Here is a 23,073-nt window from a genome sequence, read left to right as displayed (position 1 = left end):
ATGCTTCGCTAGCTGCACGTTGGCGAACACTGTACTTATGTATGCACTAGCATGTGAAATAAGAAAGTTAGTGTCGCAGCATCATCTATGCGGAGAAAATTTGAACTAATTTCCACTGCAAGATGAAGGCGCATGTTAAACCAAGAAACTTTGCCAAAGACACCATTTCAATATAATGCAAACCCAATGCGCTAGAGGTTTTGTCTTGCTAATTTCGGTTCCTGGCCCAGTGTGCACTGCAGCAGTGTGTACAGTACTAAATTTTCTAAGCCCTCGCATAGACGCCACAAATTTATGAAAACTCTCACCCACGCGCCACAGAATAGGGCAATAAATGTTATAAAAAATATGAATATTCCTGTTTTCATACTTTGCGCGCGTAGCCCCTCCGAATACCCAGTAACATGCCGGCCCTGCGATAGAGTTCAGGGGTCTCATGCTACTGAGCTAGTTAGTTACCCGGGAGTGTTTGGTCATGCCATAGTCGCAAGAGGTTAAATTGAATTGCGTATTTCTTTCCAAATGTAGATGACAGGAATGTTCTGAACATAGTTGGCAACTAATGGATTATTTTTTGCTGACCAGGATTGCTGAAAAGAGCTATATTACAATTAGTTAAAATGTTGCAAAAATATAAACACCATTAAGCTCTAGCGATATCTGGGTAGTGAATTCTTAACTACCCATGATTACCATATAATTAATCTTTTAAATTGGTCGAACCTCTTAACGGAATCCCTTTATGAAGAGCTTTGAGTGTGTTGGTTTGTGTCCTTTTAATTCCGTTATAATTGCTTATCTTTTGACAGATACGCGTATTTCGTCTACTACTTGCAGACTTCATCAATGTGTTCAGGTGTGCACCTTCTTCTTCTTATTCTTCTTCTTCTTCTTCTTATTCTGTGATATTCTGTGGTAGCATTATTACCTGTTTTGTTTTGATTATGCGCTCCGTTTCATAATGTTCCATTTCGGTTTATTGCATTCCATAACTTGAATGACGTTTGACCCATTGTTAGTTTGCACGGCGTGCAGGGGTCAACGGCAATATGTATTTAACATGGTGCAACTTGATCATTTTTTAATATCTTTGCAGAAGGAAGCAAAACCCTTTATGGTTAAGATCTCGTGATATTAAGATCTCTAACACCAAAATATGTCACTTCATCGGTATATTTTTACAATAAACCCCTTCCCCCCGAGAGATACTCCCTTCCAAAAAAAAGGCTGATTATGTAAACTGAAAGTCCACTCAATTTATTTTAAATATTATTTGAAACTTTAGAAATCGGAAAAGGAAAAGGATGTTGCAATTTAAATTAGGGAACAAGGGTTAATGATACAACATTCCTCGAGAAGGTAAACAGAATTTGGCCTTGGTATCGAAAACCATTCCCTTGGGACAAGCCTTCACTCGCGAGTACAGTGTAAATCCAACGTAGTAGCACTCGAAGTATCTCGTGTAATCCTGCGTATCGGCAAACTTCCCCTCCGCTCTGCACTTGAACTGGCACTGTTGCCCGTCAAACTCGGACCCGTCACTGCATTTGAACAGTACTACTTCTTCCGATGCGGTCTCCGTCTGGTAGCAGTAGCCGTAGTACTGCTTGTTGCTTTCGTAATATACCCATACTCCGTTGGACTTCCCGCAGTCCAGTTTCTTGCATTCCTGCGCATGGGTCTGTCTACGGCAATTCCTCTGCACCATATCGTACATGTAGCCAGGCATGCAGTCGTACTTGGTGGCCTTGAAATCCGAATCGCACAGGTAGAAGAAGTTGCAGTTGTGTGGATCTGTTCACGTACAAATCAGTTAAATCAACCGAAATCATCGCCATAGCTTAGAGCCTTGACTTACCTGGGAAGTATCCCTCCGACGAACACTGGAAATTAGTTCGGCAGCCTTCCCGTTCCTCGTCCGGCTTCGCCGAGCAATAACCTCCCAACGCTGAATTCACACAGTAAGGAACATCCTTCGGACAATCCCGTGCCGGAAGCACTTTTCCTCTCAAGCAAACCGAAATCTGACTACAATCCAAGCAAACAGCCCCGCTTCCTTCCAGGGGACAAATTGGATCCCATTCTACATTGCTTTCATTTCCTGACTGTGACAGATATTCCTGCGCGCCATTATCGTCCTCAATGGGCAACTCTTCTTGATCGAGTACCTGTTTGGCAATCCCCGAAAACGACGACGAAGACCTAAGACAGGATACACCTGCAGATAGCGCCAACAGCACGACTAGAACAAGCGATGTTTCTGGGAACTTCATCGTTACTGGTAACTTGTCCGCTGAGAGGACTATTGAATGGGAAACGATTGGGAGCGAATATTTATACTTTGAGGGTTCGAGATCAGTGCAGCGTCATTTCGATAAGAACCAGGGGTGTATCGCAATTGACTGAGAGTGGTGATACCGAAGGAGTTTATCGATTGAACAATTCTACGATTTATGACAGCTTGCAAGAAAGTGAGTATTTTGTTGGTTTAAATTTGAATACGACCCTGTCAGGTGGTGCACTTTTGGGTCGTTGAATTGCAAAAGATATGGGTTTGGTGATTTTTTTATGAAAATTTACTCCATAACAAAAGTACTAATGTTTTTTTTAAGAGGCAGTCGGTTGATGGAGATATGATGATACCACGAGATATCATATTTTGTTCCAACATGAGATTCTACTAGCAATCAACAGTGTAAATTGGTTGGCTGACAAACGCTGATAACTGTTTTTAATAACGGATTCATTTACAGGTATTGAATGGACATCCGCGATCGACCAAATCCAGCGAAATTTTTACAAAGAACCAAATGAACGGGGCTTAGGTCATCGGGTAAAAGAAGTATTTTTAGATTGACAGACGTCGTTGCTTGGGACCTTCGCATCTCATGAAGAAGGGTCACTCAAAAATGGGTTACTGTGAAATTCACAGACATTTTTCGCAGACTTCTGAAAAAAAAATCTGGCATCTCTGGTGATGAGTAGACTTATGTCCAACCTTTACTCGCTAGATGCTCATCTCAATAGAATAAACCTCGTGGACAGCAACATCTGTCGGAGTGGAAACGGTTACGATGACATCGATTACACAGTTTTGCAACGTACGGATAGTGATGCCGCCAGAGGGCAAATTTGAATACCTTCGAGTCCCAAGGGTACCCGCGATATCTGCTTTATGCAGTCTATTTATGTGTTTCTGCAAATGTCTAGTATAAGAATTTAATTCGTTTGTCTTTTGTACCTATTTATTAGTTTTTGTTTGTCTTGTCCCCGTCTCGATGAGTCTCATCGTCGCCCACTGGTCACCATAGCCGGTCGAACTCCAGACGAATCTAGAACCACACTACCGTTCATACTGATGACATCGCTCTGATGAGACAACGAAAGCTCCTCCCCTTTTCCTATCCTTCGACAATGTACCCCTCTAACCTCGGATACGGCGCGAGTATTCAGCCCAGCTCCTACTAGACATAGAATTAAGTGAATTTTGTTACAAACAAAGAATAATGAATTATCCGCTCCGCAAAGCTAAAGCGATTGAGCCTTACAAATAAACGAACTAGTTAAAAAAAAACCCTTACATCTGAGATCCCGACTCATGATTTAGGTATTGGCTCATTTCATAGTTTTTAGGGAACATTTCATATTTTTATTGGCATATTTTAATGTTTTTTCAATGGCTCGTTATTTTTTAAATTAATTGTTTTGGTTGCTTGTCTATCGCTCCACTAATCTAACTAAAAAAAAAACACGGGAAGGACAAACAATCTATGCATAAAGAAAAAGATTAAAAAAGCATGCGAAATCAACTTATCGTACTATGAACGCTACTTATTCAGCAGTGGAGAAAGCACAGGTCTGATAATCGCAACGTTCATGGTTCGAGTCCAGTCGACACTTTTTTTTTCGTTACAATTAATTTCTCGCACTATACACTTCACATTTTTCGGTTTCCATTCATTCTCGCATTGAACCGCAGCTCCGTGTATCCAGGACTGGTAGTGGGTATGTGATATAATAGTAGTGACTTTAGTGCATAAAATAACGAAAGTAGTGACCAAATAGTGACTTTAAGACAATAAAAAGGTGACCAATAGTGTCATTTATCGACCGAAAATATATGGTATAAAATATTTTAAACGATGACCTTCCACCTAAAAAACGTAATTTTAAGGTGCCATGCCATGTGTCAATTTTGAAAGCGATACATATTGCTTTTCTGTAATTATGACCAAAAATTGGAGAAACTCCAAGCGAATACTTGTTTATTTTTTTAAATTTGCGTGAGTAATTTTTTTTTTCATTTTCTTTCTCTTTAGATAACAAATGTATGAACATTTGTTTTCCTTTAAAATTTTATGATGGGACCAATTGCATCAAACTTTGATTTCATTTCATAACGTAGGAGGAAAAATACGACCGCGCAAATCTGCATACAGTTTAAAGCAGAAACATTTTGTAACAAGTGTCCTAATATAAGTATTGCAATCTTAAGAAGCTGTCAAAGTTCTACCGCCAGTATAAAAAAGAGCTGAATACAAAAAAAAAACATAGTGTGCATTGAGAAATTGAAGTATATTTGCTGGCGATTCTTTGAAGCCTTGTTCATTTATTAGCTGTAGTGGAACTTCTTCTTCTAAGAATTAATTCGTAAAACAGTCATAAATCTCTTGATATTTTGGGGAAAAAAAAAAATGCAAATGAGCTCACCTTGCATGTAATACCCAAGGTTTCAACCCTCTCGATGTTTCTCAATAGCGGAAATGTTTCTGCTCAAATCCCAACACAAAGATCTACTGACTGGTTATCTACGGTATGACTGGTTAACAATGCGCTTGATTGACTTCTGACCGACTTGAAAACACGCGTTAATAAATCCTCTGATAAGCCCCCTGTGACCTAGAGCTAGTCTAAAAAGAATGGCCGCATTACCTTGACAGTTAGTCTTTTCGGTCACTCTGTAACTCTTTACTCCTATGGTAAAATCCCATAAGCAAACGTCACTCTGTGCGAGAAACATGTTAGACATTACCTTACCCTTTCACTCCAGTAAAAAATCTCATAAGATCCTGTTAATCTTTGCATGAAGAGACGGTGACTCGTTGGTACCACGGTGGAGTGAAGTCTACACGGTAAGAAAAAAGTACCCAACGGCCAGTTCACTTTTACCTACTTTTGACGAGTTTGTCTCCTTTTCCCCTTCTAATGTTGTCAAAAACGGAGGAACAAAACCACCCAACAAGACATGAGGAATTTTTTTCAATTAATTTGCGAAAAAATGTTTCAAAATTAATTAATTTTACTACTCTTAGAAGAAGAATACTGTGGAACAATTATCTTGGCTTGTCTTCAAAAAAAAAAAACAAACATGACAACTGGAAGCACTCTCGCGAAGTGTTTTGTTTTGATTTTATCTGTCACCACCGCCATCCTCATGCTTATCGTCACCATCATCATCCAACACCACCAACAGTATCGCTCTATCTTCTGTATCACAATTGTCTTCTAGTAGTAATACAGCTCCTGTTGTTGATTGTTGACCAATCCGATCACCATCGGACATACTGATGCACGTCCGGTTTTCTTAGATACAAACTGGTGAGGCCCATGGAAAGAATATTCATCTCTCTGAGGAAATATCGTCATCTGGACCAATGGTGCGAGAGAGGAAAAATTTCATCGTCCAGCATCTGGTCGGGATCCATGAACGAATCGTCCCTGTGGACATGCTCATCGTTATCTTCACCATCGACATCATCCACCATCTTTCGATGGCGACGTGGACAGTCCCGTCAGGCTGGATCAGATATTCGCATCTACGTAGCACTTCTACGGATTAATTTCGTACGGGTTTGCAGGGGACGATTTTGGCAAAATTGAACTGTGAACAATTTATTTCTTGCGTCATCCATTCCATCTGAGTTTTGGGATTCTTATCTAACAGCGAAAGCAACAAGTACTCCAATCCTTCGAAAAAAATTCTTCACGATTGCAGGATTTCCTCATAGTCCACGATGGGGGTCTCAAAGAACATCAGCACGTACTGTGTCACACCGAGAGCCCACATTTCCAGTTCCAGGTCGGAGTAGCAGTTGCCTGCCAACACTTTCAAACTGCAGTACTCGGTCGTGCCGTAGAAGGTAGAAAAAATAAAGGGTTGTGTCCTTGACACGACCGCAGTATGACGTAGAACCGCGCAAAATTGATGTTTGGCATGCATTTTTGTCTATTAAACTTATTATTATGAATGGGGCGGGGCAGAACGTATCTTTTGTGCAGAATATTTAAAAAATATGGACTTTGGATGTTAATCTTATTGCATACATAGAGGTACCAGATATGTTTTACAGTCAGTTTTTTTATTTTATTTTTTTTATTTTTAACAAATTGTCTTTATTATCTGAGTATTATAAAAATATAAAAATTACAACTGTTTCATGTAGCATCTATATACACAAATAGTAATAATTATGACTGAAAATCTTAACATTGGTTATTTAGTTAACAGATGTTAAGATATGTTTTAAAGTTTATATTGAATGCTTTTCTGTTATTCCATCTATAATCCCTTATTATTTTTTGAAAAGAATATAAACTTGGATTTTTGTAATGTATAACGTTATACGCCATTGCCTCAATTACTATAAATAATACTGCTTTCTTTTTATGGCTTTATTTCGATATTTTTTTTTATTAATTACTTTATTTGTACAGGCTCAATCGAATAAACTTTACAGAGCCGAGTTATCATTTTTGTTATACATTATTGATTTCTTATATTTAAAGTTAAAAGAGCTGGACCGGATACTCGCGGTTGTCTCGATGTTAGTGGGGATTTACAAATTTTTTTGGATGGGAAAAGGGAGAGGGAGGTTTGAAATGTGGTTTACGATACAAATATTTAATTAATCCTAAAACATGAACTAATTTCTATTCATCTTGAAAACAAACATAAAAAAAACCCACACGTACAAAATACAAACTAAACACAAGGTTAATAAAACTTACAATCTAATGTTAATATTCTTAAAGTAAACATATATGAGTTTCATAAACTCCAGATCGCGTCTAGCCAAAATATCCCGAACTGGAACATTAGGTTTCTACCTCGAGCCCGAAGGGAATCGTACAGTTCAGATCTGACTCCGCGATGCTCAGCACAAGACCAAATAATGTGATCTGCGTCCTGGTAACCTTGTCCACATTCACAGAGATTGCTGTCCTTCAGCCCAACACGGAACAAGTGAGCGTTTAACGAATAGTGATTGGACATGAGGCGAGACATCATACGAATGAAGTCTCGACCCACATCCAACCCCTTGAACCAAGAACTCTTCGACACCTTAGGGATGATCGAATATAGCCATCGTCCCAAACTCCCTTCTTCGATATACCGTAATACAAAATTTCTTCTGGTGATTGCAGGTTGATTTTTTAATTTTTTGCTATGACATTTTGTATCCATTTCCAGACTAACCCGGAATGGTTGCATTCTTTTATTCGATGAATGTTTGTATCAGGCTTTTTGCAAATTCGGCAGAGATTATTATTAACTTTGTCAGTATAGTTATACAATTTAACTTTGTTTGGAATAACATCATTGAAAACAAGATAAAGAATTGATCTAGCATTTGAACTGAGGAAACTTTAATTAATATTTTCCCATATGCAGTCCCACCACAAATGTGGATACTTTTCCTGAATTATTGGTTGTGTTTTCATTTCGCTTATGAAATAGTTGTATAAACTCCTATTATTTTCTATACAATTATTGTTTGAAAGTTTTTTTGCTTCTTCAATCCATTTTTTACGTTTAAGGATAATATGTTTTGATTAGCTTGTTCCAACAGAAAATGATTGATTCTTTTACCTGAGTTAAACAACAAACTCCTGATATATAGCGCCTTACATTGGCTTTCTGGGTCAATCAATTTCAATCCACCCTTGCTATAATCAAGATATAGCTGATTCCTATTAACTCTAAAAAAAAAATGGGAATTCCAGAGAAAATAGCCTGATTTTTTCTTTATTTCAGCTAAATGATAATTATTAGGTGGCAGGACCTGAGAAACATACCAGAGCTTTGATAATAGAAACGTATTTAGAATTGTATTCCTTTCTAATAAATTGAGTTTTCTAGCACTATGTATCTGGCAAGCAAAAGTAATTGAATTCAATAATTTATCAAAATTGCATTTTATCATATCTTTCCATTTGTCTTTAACTATTATTCCTAATATTTTCATTTGTTGTTTCTCTTGGATCATTTGGGGGCCCAGCTTGCAGTTGTTGAATCTAATACAACCCGATTTCTCAAAGTTAATACATATAGCAGCCTGTAGTGCAAACTCATTTATGACAGACATTACAAGATCAAATTCCTTGTCACTCCTCACGATCAACGTTAAATCGTCTGCGTATGCCATTATTTTTATCAAGTTTAACCATCAATCATTAAGCCTAACGTACTATCATGAAGTTGACGGATGAGAGGTTCCACATAGAGCGAAAACAAAAGCATCGAGAGTGGGACACCCTGCCGCACGGAACGATCGATTTTTATGGAAGCAGTGAGAAACCCATTCACCATAACTTGTGATGACGCATCGGCATACAGTCTCCGGATGAATGTTATAAACTGCGTTGGAATTTTGAGTTTCTCCAGTGTTTCCCAAAGCCGACCATGGTCCACCGAATCGAAAGCTTTCTGAAGATCCACACTGAGTAGCGCGATCTTTACCCGTTTACTCTGCTGCGTCCTTGCTATGACCGTTCTTATCTTATCCAGGTTTTGCACACAAGACTTCCCCTCCAGCCCTGCAGTTTGACCTTCACCTACTAGTGAATTCATGCAAGCCTTGAGTCTGCTTGCACAAATTTTGGTGAGAATCTTGTAGTCTGTATTTAGCAAACTGATCGGTCTATAGTTCTGCAAGTCATTTCGATCCTTCGACTTCGGAATTAAAATGATTATTCCCTTCGCAAAGTTTTTTTGCATAGGAATGGAGCCATCCAAAAATCCATTGAAGAGACGCAACAGATCTTGTTTGAGAGAATGAAAGTGTTTCTCGTAAAATTCGTAAGTTAGACCGTCAGGCCCAGGTGATTTCTTTTTTGTTGCATTTTGAATAGTTACGCCAAGCTCCTCTTCTTCTATTGGTGACACAAGGTTGATTCCAAGATCTCGAGGTAACGATTTGCGAATGTGCTGAAGCGCAGCATAATCTGCTTGCTGGTTTTGCGGCTTCCGGAACTGTTCCTCAAAGTGATTATGTACTAATTGCTTTGTAGTTAGACCATCTGGTGAGTGCAGACTCATCACTGGTGTGTTGTGACCGCGTTTTACTAATTTCGAAACTTGATATATGCTCAATTTTTCGCTTTCAAGCATTGTTGACGGTTGCACCTTTCCGCGGAAACTGGAAAGACGTTGCTCTTCGACATCGACGATAGCAGACTTGACCGCGTTCATCCTATCCAGCACGTTTAAACCTTTTGCTTGCTGTTCCATCAATTTGTTTAGCTTATTGTAGTGTTTTGCCTTCTTCCTTGCGTTAGTTTGATTGAACTCATAAGACTTGTTCTTGTAGTAATGTTTTACCTTGCTTTTGAAATCGTACGACCACCACTCCGAAAAGTTCATCTCGTGTTTGCGACGTTGCCTTAGCTCTGCCAAGACTCGAATGAAACCTTCAGATGTGCCTTCATCCTTGAGTAGAAAATCGTTTATCTTCCAATGGCTCCTTCCAAGGATGGGAGTGGCATCCTGTGGGTTGATTTCAAACGTAAGCACTACCGCGTGATGATCAGAGAAGGGCACTGGAAGAGTCTCGTACTTTTTAGCTCGATGAACAAAATCTTTGTCACAGTAAAATCTGTCTAATCGGGAGCCAGAATTATGCCTCAAGAAGGTGTATTGGTGGCCTGCGGATCCCAAATCCTCTAGCTTAAACAGGTTTACTAGAGTGCGCAGCCCTTTGCAGCAGCTCTTGTTTTTACTTTTGCTGTCTAACGTATCCAGGATGCAGTTAAAGTCCCTTCCCAAGATCATCAAATTTCCTTTGCTTAAGTGCGGGGATATCAGATTTTGAAAAAGATCATCCCTTTTGACATTGTATTGCGTCCCAGAGTGACCATAAATATTCACTAAGTTCACTCCGTCGACAACAACGGAGATGATGCGTCCAGATGGGTCCATCATGATCTGCTCGAAAGGAATAGTTTTCCTTATAAGTATTGCTGTACCAACGTTCTGCTCACTACGGTTGACAATTGCGTGATGTGAAGGCAGAAAGCTAAAATCATTGAACGACACTTCTTGCAGGAAAATAGCATCCAAATCGTGGCGTATGATGAATTCCTTGAGCAAATGTTTTTTAGAGTCTATCGCTATAGCATTAATATTCACAGTACAGATTTTCCTTACGTAATTCATCTCTTTGTTTACAAAGTATCGAATATTCAGTAACGGGTGTAACGTATTATCGATAAAGAAGGTCCATTTGACGTTGCTTGCCAATGTCGTCATATGTCAAAGTCAGCTGATCTCGATTGTCACTAACACTTCCGAAGATCAGCCTTGCTTACCTTCACACCACTTCGAGAGCGTGATCGATTCGTCATACTTCGAAGTGATCTGGAACTTTTAGATCTAGCTTCGCTACTGGACCCTGCAGCTATCACTTCCAGCGGGTTCTGCTCCGTTGGCAAACCACCGCCGCGCTTCTGCTTACGAGATTTCCTGCTCTTGCTATCAACCGTGATGAAATCCTGGCCGTTTTCCTCCGATTCCGATTTGCTACTTGAAACAAGGGGTCGCTTGTTCGACCGCTCTTGTCCGTCGGTCATCTCCTCATCGCTCGATTCCTGTTCCGGTACTTTTTCAGCTTCAGCGGGCTTGTCCACGACACTTGCTTCTTGTTCCTCCAACACCTCAACGATGGAAACCTCTGAATCCTGAATCTGCTTCGGGCTGGACACCCCGGCTGAGGTCCCGTTTGTCAACGAAACTAACTTGACCATTGAGAGCTCCAAATTGCTACTGTTTTTAGACGATGATGCCGTTCCCTGAACGGCTCCAGCATAGGTGTCATTGCAAGGTACGTCCACCTCTTCCTTTTGGCTCGCTTTAGCTGCCGTCTTCTTCATTTTTTCCGCTTCCTGCTTTGCTTCCATATCCTTTCTTGATTCTTGCTGTGCGTTGTTCTGTAGACATTTCACTTTCAGATGCCCTTCCTGCTTACACAAAAAACACTTCTGTCTCAGTCCCTCGTAGTAGATTCTCCCTCGGCGGTTGGGGAAATGGATGGTTGATGGGATGTCCTTTTTGATGTCCATATACACCCCACGGACACCGGTAAAGAGATCTAGCTCCAATTCCGCCGGGAACTTCTCGCGGATCATGCGTTTCACGGTTCCATACTTTCCGAGTACCAACGATACATCAATATCCGATATCTCCGGGGTGAGATCGAAGATCCTCACGTAGCGGATACACCCTCCAGCGACCGTCATACGAACTTCCACGGATTGACCATTGGAGTAGTGGAACGTATGAACCTCCGGGTTGTGCAGGAGAGCCTCCTTCATTGCTCTTTCAGATCTGAATTTGATGCAAACAACCCTTTCATCGGAAAGTTTGTAGCCTGTTTCCATGTCTGCTTTGTTCGCATCAAACCCTTTGACAAATCGACCAATTTCTACAACGGTGGGTCCAGGGGCTCCATCTGGGAACTGGAAATTCAGTGTGCTCTTGACGATTCCACTGGACATCTTTTTGTTTTCCTTTTCCTTACAAAGGTAGCCGGTTAGGGCTGACAAGGAAACACACACGAACGGTAGCTAATTATATGACTTTCAGCGCGGCGATTGTACAAAAGCGTCTTCTCGCAATGAGAAATGATCGTCAACTGCAGTTGTGTGTAATTCACCAACATAAATCATCGAATATGCCTTTCAAGTAATTTTTTCTTAAATTTGAAAGTTTTGGTGTGGGAAGAAATTAACGGAAAAACTTTTATTTTACTAATAATTGTGGTTTTGCTTAAAATTTATTTCCCAGAAATAAGTGATCGTGTATTTTTCGGGTTGTTGTTAGGGTTGGAGAAGTTGTTGGTAGGGGGGGGGGGGGAGAGGGGGTTGAACATGCATAATTTTCCAAGTATCATTACTCGTTGTGGTGGACACGCCGTGATCCAACTTTAGCCGCTGACTTGGTTATGATTGCTGCAGGACCTAGTGCCACGCCGTCCGAAGCGGTAATGAGCAGAGGCAGGAAAGCATCTTTTCAGGTTCAAGCAGAATGATATGCAACCAAGTGGTATTCGTTTATGATGACTGGGTTTGGGAAAAAGACTTATTTCATGAAAACAGTGATTAAATTATCATTTGGACATTTTCAAAATTAAACAGAAAACTTGGAAAAATATTTATTTCAAAACGTTCGTAATGTAATATCCTATCGATTGGCGTATTTGGATTTTAATTTCATCTATAAATGACAAAGTTTCAAGCGTTCAAAACCTAACACTCCTTCACCACACATATTTTTTGATTCTGGGGTGCAACAGTATAGTCGACAAAGACGTAGTTCTACGTCAAAAGTTGTCCTTCCTATACGAACGTCGCCGATCCTTTTTGATAACCTACCTACTTGAGCACAGGAAAATATCTAACTACTTAGACTAGGTTGCCAAATCACGAATGATCTGGTGGTTTGCTCGCAGTCAGACGACTCTGAACCTTTCCAGCGTGGACGTCTTTCGCTCCTCGAGTGTTTGAAGACCGGCCAGGTGGTGAAACTCAGAATTACGAGTTCGCGGTGGACTGTTGACGATCATTCTGAGGATCTTGTTTTGGATCCTCTGGAGCTTTAGGTGATGGCACTTAGCACAACTCTCCCAGATTGGCATACCATACTTAATAGCCGGCAGAATGATCTGCTTGTGGACAGCAAGCTTATTTTCGAGGGACAGGGTGGACTTCCTGTTTTTCAGAGGGTAGAGCGACCTGATCAAGATGTTACACTTGGTGGCTATCTTGTCCACATGGGATCGGAATAGCAATTTGCTATCAAGGGTGAGACCAAGGTAGACTACTTCACTCGACCATCCAAAGGGAGTGCTATCAAGATGGACCGTGACGTTAGCAGGTGGAATAAGCCGAGGTGAAATCGAGTGTGGAAACAGAATGGTTTGTGCATTGATCGTCCAGCTCTTGAAATAGTCGGACAGAACATCCAGGCCTGATTGTAGTTTCCTCACCAGGTGGTGTCATCTGTGAACATTGACAGGATACCACCACCCGGCTGGGGAGGAACGTCTGACGTGAAAATGTTGAATAGGATAGGCCCAAGCAGGCTACCTTGAGGGACCCCTGCATCAACGTTGAACGTATCAGAGGAGACATTGTTCAAGTAGACCTGGAATGATCTGCCCGACAAGTAGTTTTTGATGATCTTCACGAGGTAGATCGGAAAGTTGTATCGATGCAGCTTGTACACTAGACCATCATGCCAGAAATTGTCGAACGCCTTCTCGACGTCCAACAATGCCATGGCAGATGTATTGGAAACGGACTTGTTCCGCTTGATGATGTTAGTAACCCGTGCGAGTTGGTGGATGGTAGAGTGGCCTTTCCTAAACCCGAATTGCTCTTTGAGAAAGATGTTATTATCATTTGAAAACACTAGCAGACGGCTGAGTATCAATTTTTCGAATAGCTTCTAGATGGAGGACAAGAGGCTGATGGGGCGATAGCTTTTGGCACTGGTAGGGTCTTTGCCAGGTTTGTGAATTGGAATAACTTAGGCTAACTTCCAGCATGCAGGGAAGTAGCCAAGCATTAGACACTTGTTGAAGACCACTGCAAGGTGCTTGAAGAAGTCAACACTCAAGTTTTTCAGCTCGAGGTTGACCACTCCATCGACACCAGCGGCCTTCATGTTCTTTGTTGATTTAATCGCTGCTATCACCTCATCAGCCGATATTCTACTTTCGTCAGGGACAACTACGGGGGTGGCAGCGACACTAGCCATTGCCTGTGATACTGCAGGCTCGTGGGGACTCACCATGGCGTGGCCAAGGTTATGTGAATTTTCAAAGTGTTGTCCAAGAGCATTGGCCTTTTCAAATGGGGTTATTAGTAAAGATGGGTCCGAATTTTGGTTAGGAGAGGAAAGGGGAGGAATGGGCCTCGGCTTATTTTTCAAAATCTTTGCCATTTTCCAGAATGGCTTAGCACAATCTGGGAGAGAGCGAACCTTGTTTGCAAAATCGATATTTCTGAGATCCACCATCCTGGCTTGGATGATTTTGTTCAAACGGTTGCAATTGGTCTTCAGGTTAGGCAGCCCAGTACGCTGGTACTGCCTACGAATCGTGTTGCGGAGTCTAATGAGGTCTTTAGTAGGCCTGTCAAGGTTCAGAGTATTACTCACCTGTCTGGATACTTGCACATGTAGCTCCCTGGCCCGGGAAATTGCTTGATCGATGGAGCGCAGACACCGGTCAACATCTTCGGACGATTCCGGTTGGACATCGTAGTCTACAGCGGTGTCGACGCAATGTTGGAACTGACCCCAGTCAACACGATGATAGTTGCGCCGGAAAGCTTCAAATCGATTTACGGAGGATCCCACCTCAGTCATCACCGGGTAGTGGTCCGAGCTGAGTTCCTGATAGGTGATAGGTTGAGCGATGTTGTTGCCCATGTTGCTGATGAAGATATCGATGGTAGCGTGAACACCGGACCGACTCAACCGGGTGGGAGTTTCCGGACTCAAGATGTTGTACTGCGCTTCCTGCAGGTCGTTGTTCAGGATGGTGCCGTTTTGATTGCGCCGATTGTTGCCCCAAGCTTGATGTTTGGCGTTCAGGTCGCCAGCGATGATAAAGTTTTCCCGTCGTCGTGTTAGCTTGATAATATCTCGTCGCAGATCTCCTGCCGATCCGTCCCTGATGTTGACTTGTTTGGGGCAGTAAGCCGCGACGATGGTGATGGGGCCGATAGGAGTAGAAACTTCCACCCCTACGGCTTCGATGATCTTCAGCTGAAAGCTGGGCATCAGTCGACAGCAGATGTTTCTCCTTATTGCAATAGCCACTCCTCCTCCTCCAGAGTTGGTTCGATCTAGCCTCACGAGCCGGAAATCGGGAAGGTAGACGTTTGTTTCAGGCTTCAGGTGGGTTTCAGTTATGATAGCAATGTCGATGTTTCGTTCATTGAGAAACTCAACAAACTCGATGTTTTTGCTCTTCAAGGAGCAAGCGTTCCAATTTACGATCTTGATGGCTTCACGGTCCATACTTAGTGACAAGGGACAGGGCAGCATGTAGCTGTTCAGATCGAGTCTTGCAGGTGCGCAAGATGATGATGACCTCGGCCACGAGCGTCACAAGTTCCTCCGAGGTGAACGGAGAATCGTCGACAGGCTCACCTGAGACAGCACCAGCGTATGATAAACCAGGGGCGGTGGAGGGACCTGGCATTGGCTGGGCAGCAGCAGCAGCGAAACGATGCTGGATTGTTCGATTGTTAGGAATACTCACATGCTTGACTTGTTGGTTGTTGAGCGGAAGTGGTTCTAAGTTCGGAACATGTCGACGGGGCTGGAGAGCTGGTTACTGGACTTCCGTGCGTGCAGGAGGTGAACGATGATTACGGAGGCGACCGGGCTGATTATTGATCATAGCCTTCCGACGGATATTGATGAACTCCACTCGCTTGGGACATCCGCGATTGGAGGCTTGGTGGTTACCACCTCAGTTGACACACGTTGGCTCGATGTCATCATCTTGCTCACAGGACAAAGTCGAGTGAGTTCCAGCACACTTGCCGCAGATAGTCTTCATATGGCAGTTTTTGGTGCCATGGCCGTAGGAGAGGCAGTTCATACACTGCGTAACATCACGATGTTGGGATTTGTAATGCTCCCAACTGATGATGACCTGAAACAGGTCCCGGATTTTGGATCTCAGAGCCGCTAGACTCGTGGATCCCTTCGTGAAGTGTACCAGGAACAACTGGTCACGGAAGCTGGTGTTGTGGTTGGAACGCCGGTTTATTGGGAACACCGCCTCAGGTTTGAGCCCAAGCCGCTCCAGCTCGGATTTCACTGCAGCCGCCTCGAACGACGGTAATCCACGCAAAACCACCTTCAGTGGCTTGCTCGATGGCAGATCATGCGTGAAGAAGTCCACGTTGTTGTCCTTCAGGAAACATCATATTTGTTTGTACTCCTCCAGGCTGGAGCACATGATTTTGGTGCAAAGCTTGAAACGAGGCAGCAGCTTGTGTTTTGCCAGTTCGGCACCCAGCTTGGCAACATCCTTCGCCGGCGTGAAAAGTCGGGGAATCAGCTCTCTTCTAGCAATGGGAACGGAGTACTGCATACTGGTTGGATTGCAGTACCCGTTTTCCGGCGTCATCCGGCTTGATTAGCACCTTCTTTGAAGTCTGCTGTCTCATTGGCACTTTTACGCACCATTTGCTTCGTGTTTGCAATTTCAAGTAAACTTGCCATAGCGCGAGAAGGTGGCGACCCTTCTACGGCGCAACGTGACAGCACAAAACGAGAACTCGAGCGAAAATATGGACTGAAAAGCTCGACAGTCGAGCAAAGAATCACGTCGTCGTTCCGAAGTCAATCAGCTTGATATGGAAATTGTGATCGATGACAATGTTCTCGTCTCGGGGCATCAACCGTTGCAGAATGTTCAATGAGTGCAGGAAAGCAACTGCATTAGCAATCTGTTGGAAGATCCAACAACCCAGCTTCCCTAATAAAATTGTTATGGTTATTTTGCTAAACGACTTGTTCCGGATATCATCCAAACCATTTGTGGAATAGTTCTATTATTTGGATTACCGCTCGTTTATGGTTTTTTTCTATTAGGGTTCTCCGTCATCACGGGTCTCCGATCGATAAACTCGAACAGATCCATCCCGGAACCGTGGATTTCCATCACAAGCTGGAAGAACTTGTCGTTCTCGAACCAATCGAACATGTTGACAATGTTCGGATGATTCACGTGCGTCAACTGGTACATTTTCATCGGAATTTCCCGGTTCTCCTCGGTCTTAACCATAAACTGCGGCACGAGCTTCTCCTGCAGTATGAACTTCGAAATCACCAGCAACCTATCCGAGTTCCGGTAGTTCAGCTTCACATACCCGTATGCGCCCTTCCCGGTGTGCCTTTTTAGCGTGTAATATTTGCTGTACTCTCCGTGGATTAAATCTTCATCGCACTGCAACATACTAGAGACAGAGCTGGGCCGATTCGAGTGCTGCGCAGTAGCAGTATTCTTGATGGCCTGCCCAAACAAATTGTCCACCGTACTAGTCACGCTGTTGTCAGATTCTGAGGCCTATCCTCACCCTCCAGGTTCACAAACAAAGTCAGTCCGATGACTGCAGGCCAGTGACAAGGCCTATATCAACAGTAGTGTTTGACAGTAGGCAGCATGTCCCGGGCTCAAATCATTTATTTTGCTGTACTGGGCCCGCTGTCACGGTATAACATGTTGCCTACGCGCCTGCCACTGGGCTGGATGACTGGCACACTTGAGGCACACTGAGACACATTTTGACGCAAAATAAGTGTTTAGAGTGACCACCCCTTGGGCAAACAATGAAACATTAATGTCATACTGACACTGCCTGGTGAGTGAATTCTGAACTGAACTCTTTACTGTAAAATAGATCTTGTTCATCTGAACATCATTGCCGAAGACGGAAACTTTATATCTAGTCACGATATTAAATTAGGACAAACAATTCAAACCGAATGTCAAACTAGCGCCGCCTGATGAGTGAGTTTTCATCTAAACTCTTTACTTTAGGATAGTTTTTGTCCATATGAACAACTTTACCAAAGACAGGAACCATATGTTAAGTTAGGACAAACATAGAAACATGAATGTCACCCTAGCACTGCCTGGTGAATAAATTATGAGCTGAACTCTTTACCTTAGGATAGGTCTTGTCCATCTGAACAACTTTGCTCAAGACGGGCACTTCTCTCTACTCAACATGATAAGTTAGAGCAATCAATGAAAGATAAATGTCACACTAGCGCCACCTTACTTCTAGTAGCCCTATGACCATCAGAAAAGGTATTGTCTGGTAGCATTATTAGCTGTTTTGTATTGATTATGCGCTCCGTTTCAAAATGTTCCATTTCGGTTTATTTCATTCCATAACTTGAATGAGGCTTGACCCATTTTTAGTATGCACGGCGTGCAGTGGTCGACGGCAATATGTTAACATGGTGCAACTTGATCATTTTTTAATATCTTTGTAGAAGGAAGCAAAACCCTTTATGGTTGGGATCTCGTGATATAAAGATTTCTAACACCAAAATATGTCACTTCATCGGTATATTTTTACAATAAACCCCTTCCCCTCGAGAGATACTCCCTTCCAAAAAAAGGCTGATAATGTAAACTGAAAGTCCACTCAATTTATTTTAAAAATTATTTGAAATTTTAGAAATCGGAAAGGAAAAGGATGTGGCAATTTAAATTAGGGAACAAGGGTTAATGATACAACATTCCTCGAGAAGGTAAACAGAATTTGGCCTTGGTATCGAAAACCATTCCCTTGGGACAAGCCTTCACTCGCGAGTGCAGTGTAAATCCAACGTAGTAGCACTCGAAGTATCTCGTGTAATCCTGCGTATCGGCAAACTTCCCCTCCGCTCTGCACTTGAACTGGCACTGCTGCCCGTCAAACTCGGCCCCGTCACTGCATTTGAACAGTACTACTTCTTCCGATGCGGTCTCCGTCTGGTAGCAGTAGCCGTAGTACTGCTTGTTGCTTTCGTAATATACCCATACTCCGTTGGACTTCCCGCAGTCCAGTTTCTTGCATTCCTGCGCATGGGTCTGTCTACGGCAATTCCTCTGCACCATATCGTACATGTAGCCAGGCATGCAGTCGTACTTGGTGGCCTTGAAATCCGAATCGCACAGGTAGAAGAAGTTGCAGTTGTGTGGATCTGTTCACGTACAAATCAATTAAATCAACCGAAATCATCGCCATAGCTTAGAGCCTTGACTTACCTGGGAAGTATCCCTCCGACGAACACTGGAAATTAGTTCGGCAGCCTTCCCGTTCCTCGTCCGGCTTCGCCGAGCAATAACCTCCCAACGCTGAATTCACACAGTAAGGAACATCCTTCGGACAATCCCGTGCCGGAAGCACTTTTCCTCTTAAGCAAACCGAAATCTGGCTGCAATCCAAACAAACAGCCCCGCTTCCTTCCAGGGGACAAATTGGATCCCATTCTACATTGCTTTCATTTCCTGGCTGTGACAGATATTCCTGCGCTTCATTATCGTCCTCAATGGGCAACTCTTCTTGACCGAGTACCTGTTTGGCAATCCCCGAAAACGACGACGAATACTTAAGACAGGATACACCTGCAGATAGCGCCAACAGCACGACTAGCACAAGCGATGTTTCTGGGAACTTCATCGTTACTGGTAACTTGTCCGCTGAGAGGACTATTGAATGGGAAACGATTGGGAGCGAGTATTTATACTTTGAGGGTTCGAGATCAGTGCAGCGTCATTTCGATAAAAACCAGGGGTGTATCGCAATTGACTGAGAGTGGTGATACCGAAGGAGTTTATCGATTGAACAATTTTACGATTTATGACAGCTTGCAAGAAAGTGAGTATTTTGTTGGTTTAAATTTGAATACGACCCTGTCAGATGGTGCACTTTTGGGTCATTGAATTGCAAAAGATGTGGGTTTGGTGATTTTTTATGAAAAGTTACTTCATAGCAAAAGTACTACTGTTTTTTTTCTTTGAAGACAGTCGGTTGATGGAGATATGATGATACCACGAGATATCGTATTTTGTTCCAACATGAGATTCTACTAGCAATCAACAGTGTAAATTGATTGGCTGACAAACGCTGATAGCTGCTTTTAATAACGGATTCATTTACAGGTATTGAATGGACATCCGCGATCGACCAAATCCAGCGAAATTTGCACAGAGAACCGAATGAACGGGGCTTTGGATTAGCAATCCAGTCTTAGTGTGCATTGTTCGGCCGGTCTTCGGGTAAAAGAAGTATTTTTAGTTTGACAGACGTCGTTGCTTGTGACTTCCGCATCTCTACATCTATCATGGGAAGGCTTTTTTTTCAATTAATTTGCGAAAAAATGTTTCAATATTAATTAATTTTACTGCTCTTAGAAGAAGAATACTGTGGAACAATTATCTTGGCTTGTCTTCAATAAACCAAACATGACAACTGGAAGCACTCTCGCGAAGTGTTTTGTTTTGATTTTATCTGTCACCACCGCCATCCTCATGCTTATCGTCACCATCATCATCCAACACCACCAACAGTATCGCTCTATCTTCTGTATCACAATTGTCTTCTAGTAGTAATACAGCTCCTGTTGTTGATTGTTGACCAATCCGATCACCATCGGACATACTGATGCACGTCCGGTTTTCTTAGATACAAACTGGTGAGGCCCATGGAAAGAATATTCATCTCTCATATCGTCATCTGGACCAATGGTGCGAGAGAGGAAAAATTTCATCGTCCAGTATCTGGTCGGGATCCATGAGCGAATCATCTCTGTGGTTATTTTCACCATCGACATCATCCATCATCGATAGGCTGTGCAGCGACGTGGACAGTCCCGTCTTCGGGATCCATGAACGAATCATTTCTGTGTACATGCTCATCGTTATCTTCACCATCGGCATCATCCACCATCTTTCGATGGCGACGTGGACAGTCCCGTCAGACTGGATCAGATATTCGCATTTACGTAGCACTTCTACGGATTAATTTCGTATGGGTTTGCAGGGGACGATTTTGGCAAAATTGAACTGTGAACAATTGATTTCCTGCGTCATTCATACCATCTCCAGTAGCTTCTGGGTTTTGGGATTCTTGTCTAACAACGAAAGCAACAAGTACTCCAATCCTTCGAAAAAATTCTTCACACGGAAACAAATCCGTTTCCATTTTCATGAATAAAAAATCATGAAATGAAAAAACTTGCCATCCCATGAAATCGTAACAATGATTCATGATTTCATAATGCAGAGGAATCAAGACCGCTACAAACGTTACACGTACTTGGCAAACCGTGTTCATAAACCGCACTACATAGGTAGCTCTTATACCTTATATTTATACCTTACCTTATTTTTTTTCTATCTTATACAAGTACTGATAGTCTAGTGGTCAAAGTGTGGGTTTAGTGATCTCAAGGTTTTTGGTTCGAATGCAGTTTGATGCTTTATTTTATTCTTTTTACATTTTTTGGTTAAAAGTTAAACCTTTGAATTTAGCTCATGATTTCAACTCGGATGATTCATGATTTTGGGAATGTTTGCTGCGTTACGCAAAAGTTGCTCATGATAGCATGAATATTATTCATAGTGTATTTTCATAACATGAGAATATGCTGTGTTCATGAAATCATGAGTCATTTGTCTTATTTCGGAGATTGGATTTTTTTCCCGTGTAAGCTTGATACTTTTCTATAGGCCCTTTTCAAAAATAAGTGTAACCAGTGGTTCCAAATTATTACTTGTAGGCTCCTCCACATACTTATTACCGTTTGGAGGCGAACCAGCCCAAGGCTGAAAGCCTCTTTAATAAAGTTAAATAATAATAATAATACTTATTACCGTATAAAACGAATACACCCTTTTCAAAAGTACTAACCACACTGGAACAGTGGCACTCACGAGTGGCTTGGCGAGTGAGTGAGCCTGTTCCTCTTTCATGATTCGCAGCATGAGAGTTTGACAGTCGAGCAGTTGAACGGGAAAAATAATCCGCCACTTGTCCCAGAAGCTCACCCACAGGTAGCGCACAAGTGTAAAAGGGGTGAGCAAGCCTATTATTAGCCCAAATGTCAAACTTCGGAATTTTATTATTATTGTTCGGCTCAGTCAGGTGATTGATTTCAATATAAGCTCGGCAATTTAGAGAAATTAGACCTTTTTACGTTGACTCTGGAACGGAGTAGAAGTGCGCGCGTGTGTAGAGTTAATATTTCCGAGTAGGTAGTCTAATCTAGTACGGACGTTTGTTAAAAAGTTAGTGTTGTTAAAATAGTACGGATCGTTAGGGTGAAAAGTTAGTACGCTACCAAAGAATAGACAGAAAACTATATACAAAGAAAATCCGACAAACAAACGAAACACCAAAAAGAAAAACGTCCAGCGAGTGGGCCTTTTTCGGTTTTGTTGGTCTCTTCTACAGAATTACCACTAGTAAGGCGCGACTGGTGTACTCTGCGTGGCGGCCGGCCGACGTGGCTGAACACATTGACAACCGAGTGGATGAGACACGGACAATATCGACACGCCATTTTGTCGCCATCTTTTGCCAGCATGAGACATCACGAATAGAGACCGCGTGGTCATCACCGACCGTCATTGTGTTGTGCTCTGGGGACCGTCATCCTTCAGCCGCCTTAGTGAACTGTCCGGTGAACACATCATCATCCTTGGCATTGCAGACTGTTGGGTGAGCGTAGCGTAGAGAATTTCCGACCGCCATCAACATTGCCTTGGAGGCCGAGGCAACACCAGTACCATCATCACCACTACCAATATCGTCATGGATCCGAAGAAGTAGCTAGAAGCATGCAAGTATACACTCCCCATATTCTGGCTCTTCCGCGTTCATAACGGAACCATCAAGCCTCGTCGTTCAAGAATACTCTAGTGAGGTTCAATTTCGCAGCTTTTGAGCATTTATGGTTGTAAAGTTTGGTTTGTTCACCCCATTTGGGTTTGTGCTTCTCTTGTGGATGGTCTTCCCATCACCGTATGTTCCTGCTCGAAGTGTCAGCTCTTATGCTAGTGTTGTGTGTGTGAAGGAACAAGCGATAAACGACCCTGAAATCCCTTATCCTGAGTTAGCAGGTAACATAAGGCTGGATCCATATTGGCGATATGAAGATACAAAATGGCATAGTCGGTCATTAGGAATGTTTCTGCAAATTTTCAACCAAATCAAAAAATACAAAAATAAACCGATTTGCGAATTCGTAGGGAATTGCGCACATACATATAT

The 23,073-nt window shown here is 42.4% G+C and overlaps 2 protein-coding genes across 2 annotated transcripts; both read right to left on the bottom strand.

Annotated features, from left to right (window-relative positions):
• Nucleotides 1-1,333: 1,333 nt before the first annotated feature.
• On the bottom strand, nucleotides 1,334-2,273 carry LOC135711647 (uncharacterized). The gene is made up of 2 exons (XM_065234518.1): nucleotides 1,859-2,273; nucleotides 1,334-1,794 (listed from the first exon to the last, which is right to left on the bottom strand). The coding sequence occupies exons 1-2, from the start codon at nucleotides 2,271-2,273 to the stop codon at nucleotides 1,334-1,336; spliced, it is 876 nt and encodes a 291-aa protein (XP_065090590.1).
• Nucleotides 2,274-18,539: 16,266 nt separating this feature from the next.
• LOC135711646 (uncharacterized) lies at nucleotides 18,540-19,479 on the bottom strand. The gene is made up of 2 exons (XM_065234517.1): nucleotides 19,065-19,479; nucleotides 18,540-19,000 (listed from the first exon to the last, which is right to left on the bottom strand). The coding sequence occupies exons 1-2, from the start codon at nucleotides 19,477-19,479 to the stop codon at nucleotides 18,540-18,542; spliced, it is 876 nt and encodes a 291-aa protein (XP_065090589.1).
• Nucleotides 19,480-23,073: the final 3,594 nt, after the last annotated feature.

The sequence above is a fragment of the Ochlerotatus camptorhynchus genome, unplaced genomic scaffold (assembly GCF_037179485.1).
Source record: "Ochlerotatus camptorhynchus isolate MF236.1 unplaced genomic scaffold, CSIRO-AGI_Acam_v1.1 ptg000434l, whole genome shotgun sequence".
Lineage (NCBI taxonomy): Eukaryota > Metazoa > Arthropoda > Insecta > Diptera > Culicidae > Ochlerotatus > Ochlerotatus camptorhynchus.
This window is presented reverse-complemented; position numbering and strand designations above follow the sequence as displayed.

Bases quoted from the DNA above. Each gene is read 5' to 3' on its own strand.
- LOC135711647 (XM_065234518.1), bottom strand. From the start codon at position 2,273: ATGAAGTTCCCAGAAACATCGCTTGTTCTAGTCGTGCTGTTGGCGCTA. The intron at 1,795-1,858 runs GTAAGTCAAGGC...GTACGTGAACAG, and splicing joins GTCGGAGGGATACTTCCCAG to ATCCACACAACTGCAACTTC.
- LOC135711646 (XM_065234517.1), bottom strand. From the start codon at position 19,479: ATGAAGTTCCCAGAAACATCGCTTGTGCTAGTCGTGCTGTTGGCGCTA. The intron at 19,001-19,064 runs GTAAGTCAAGGC...GTACGTGAACAG, and splicing joins GTCGGAGGGATACTTCCCAG to ATCCACACAACTGCAACTTC.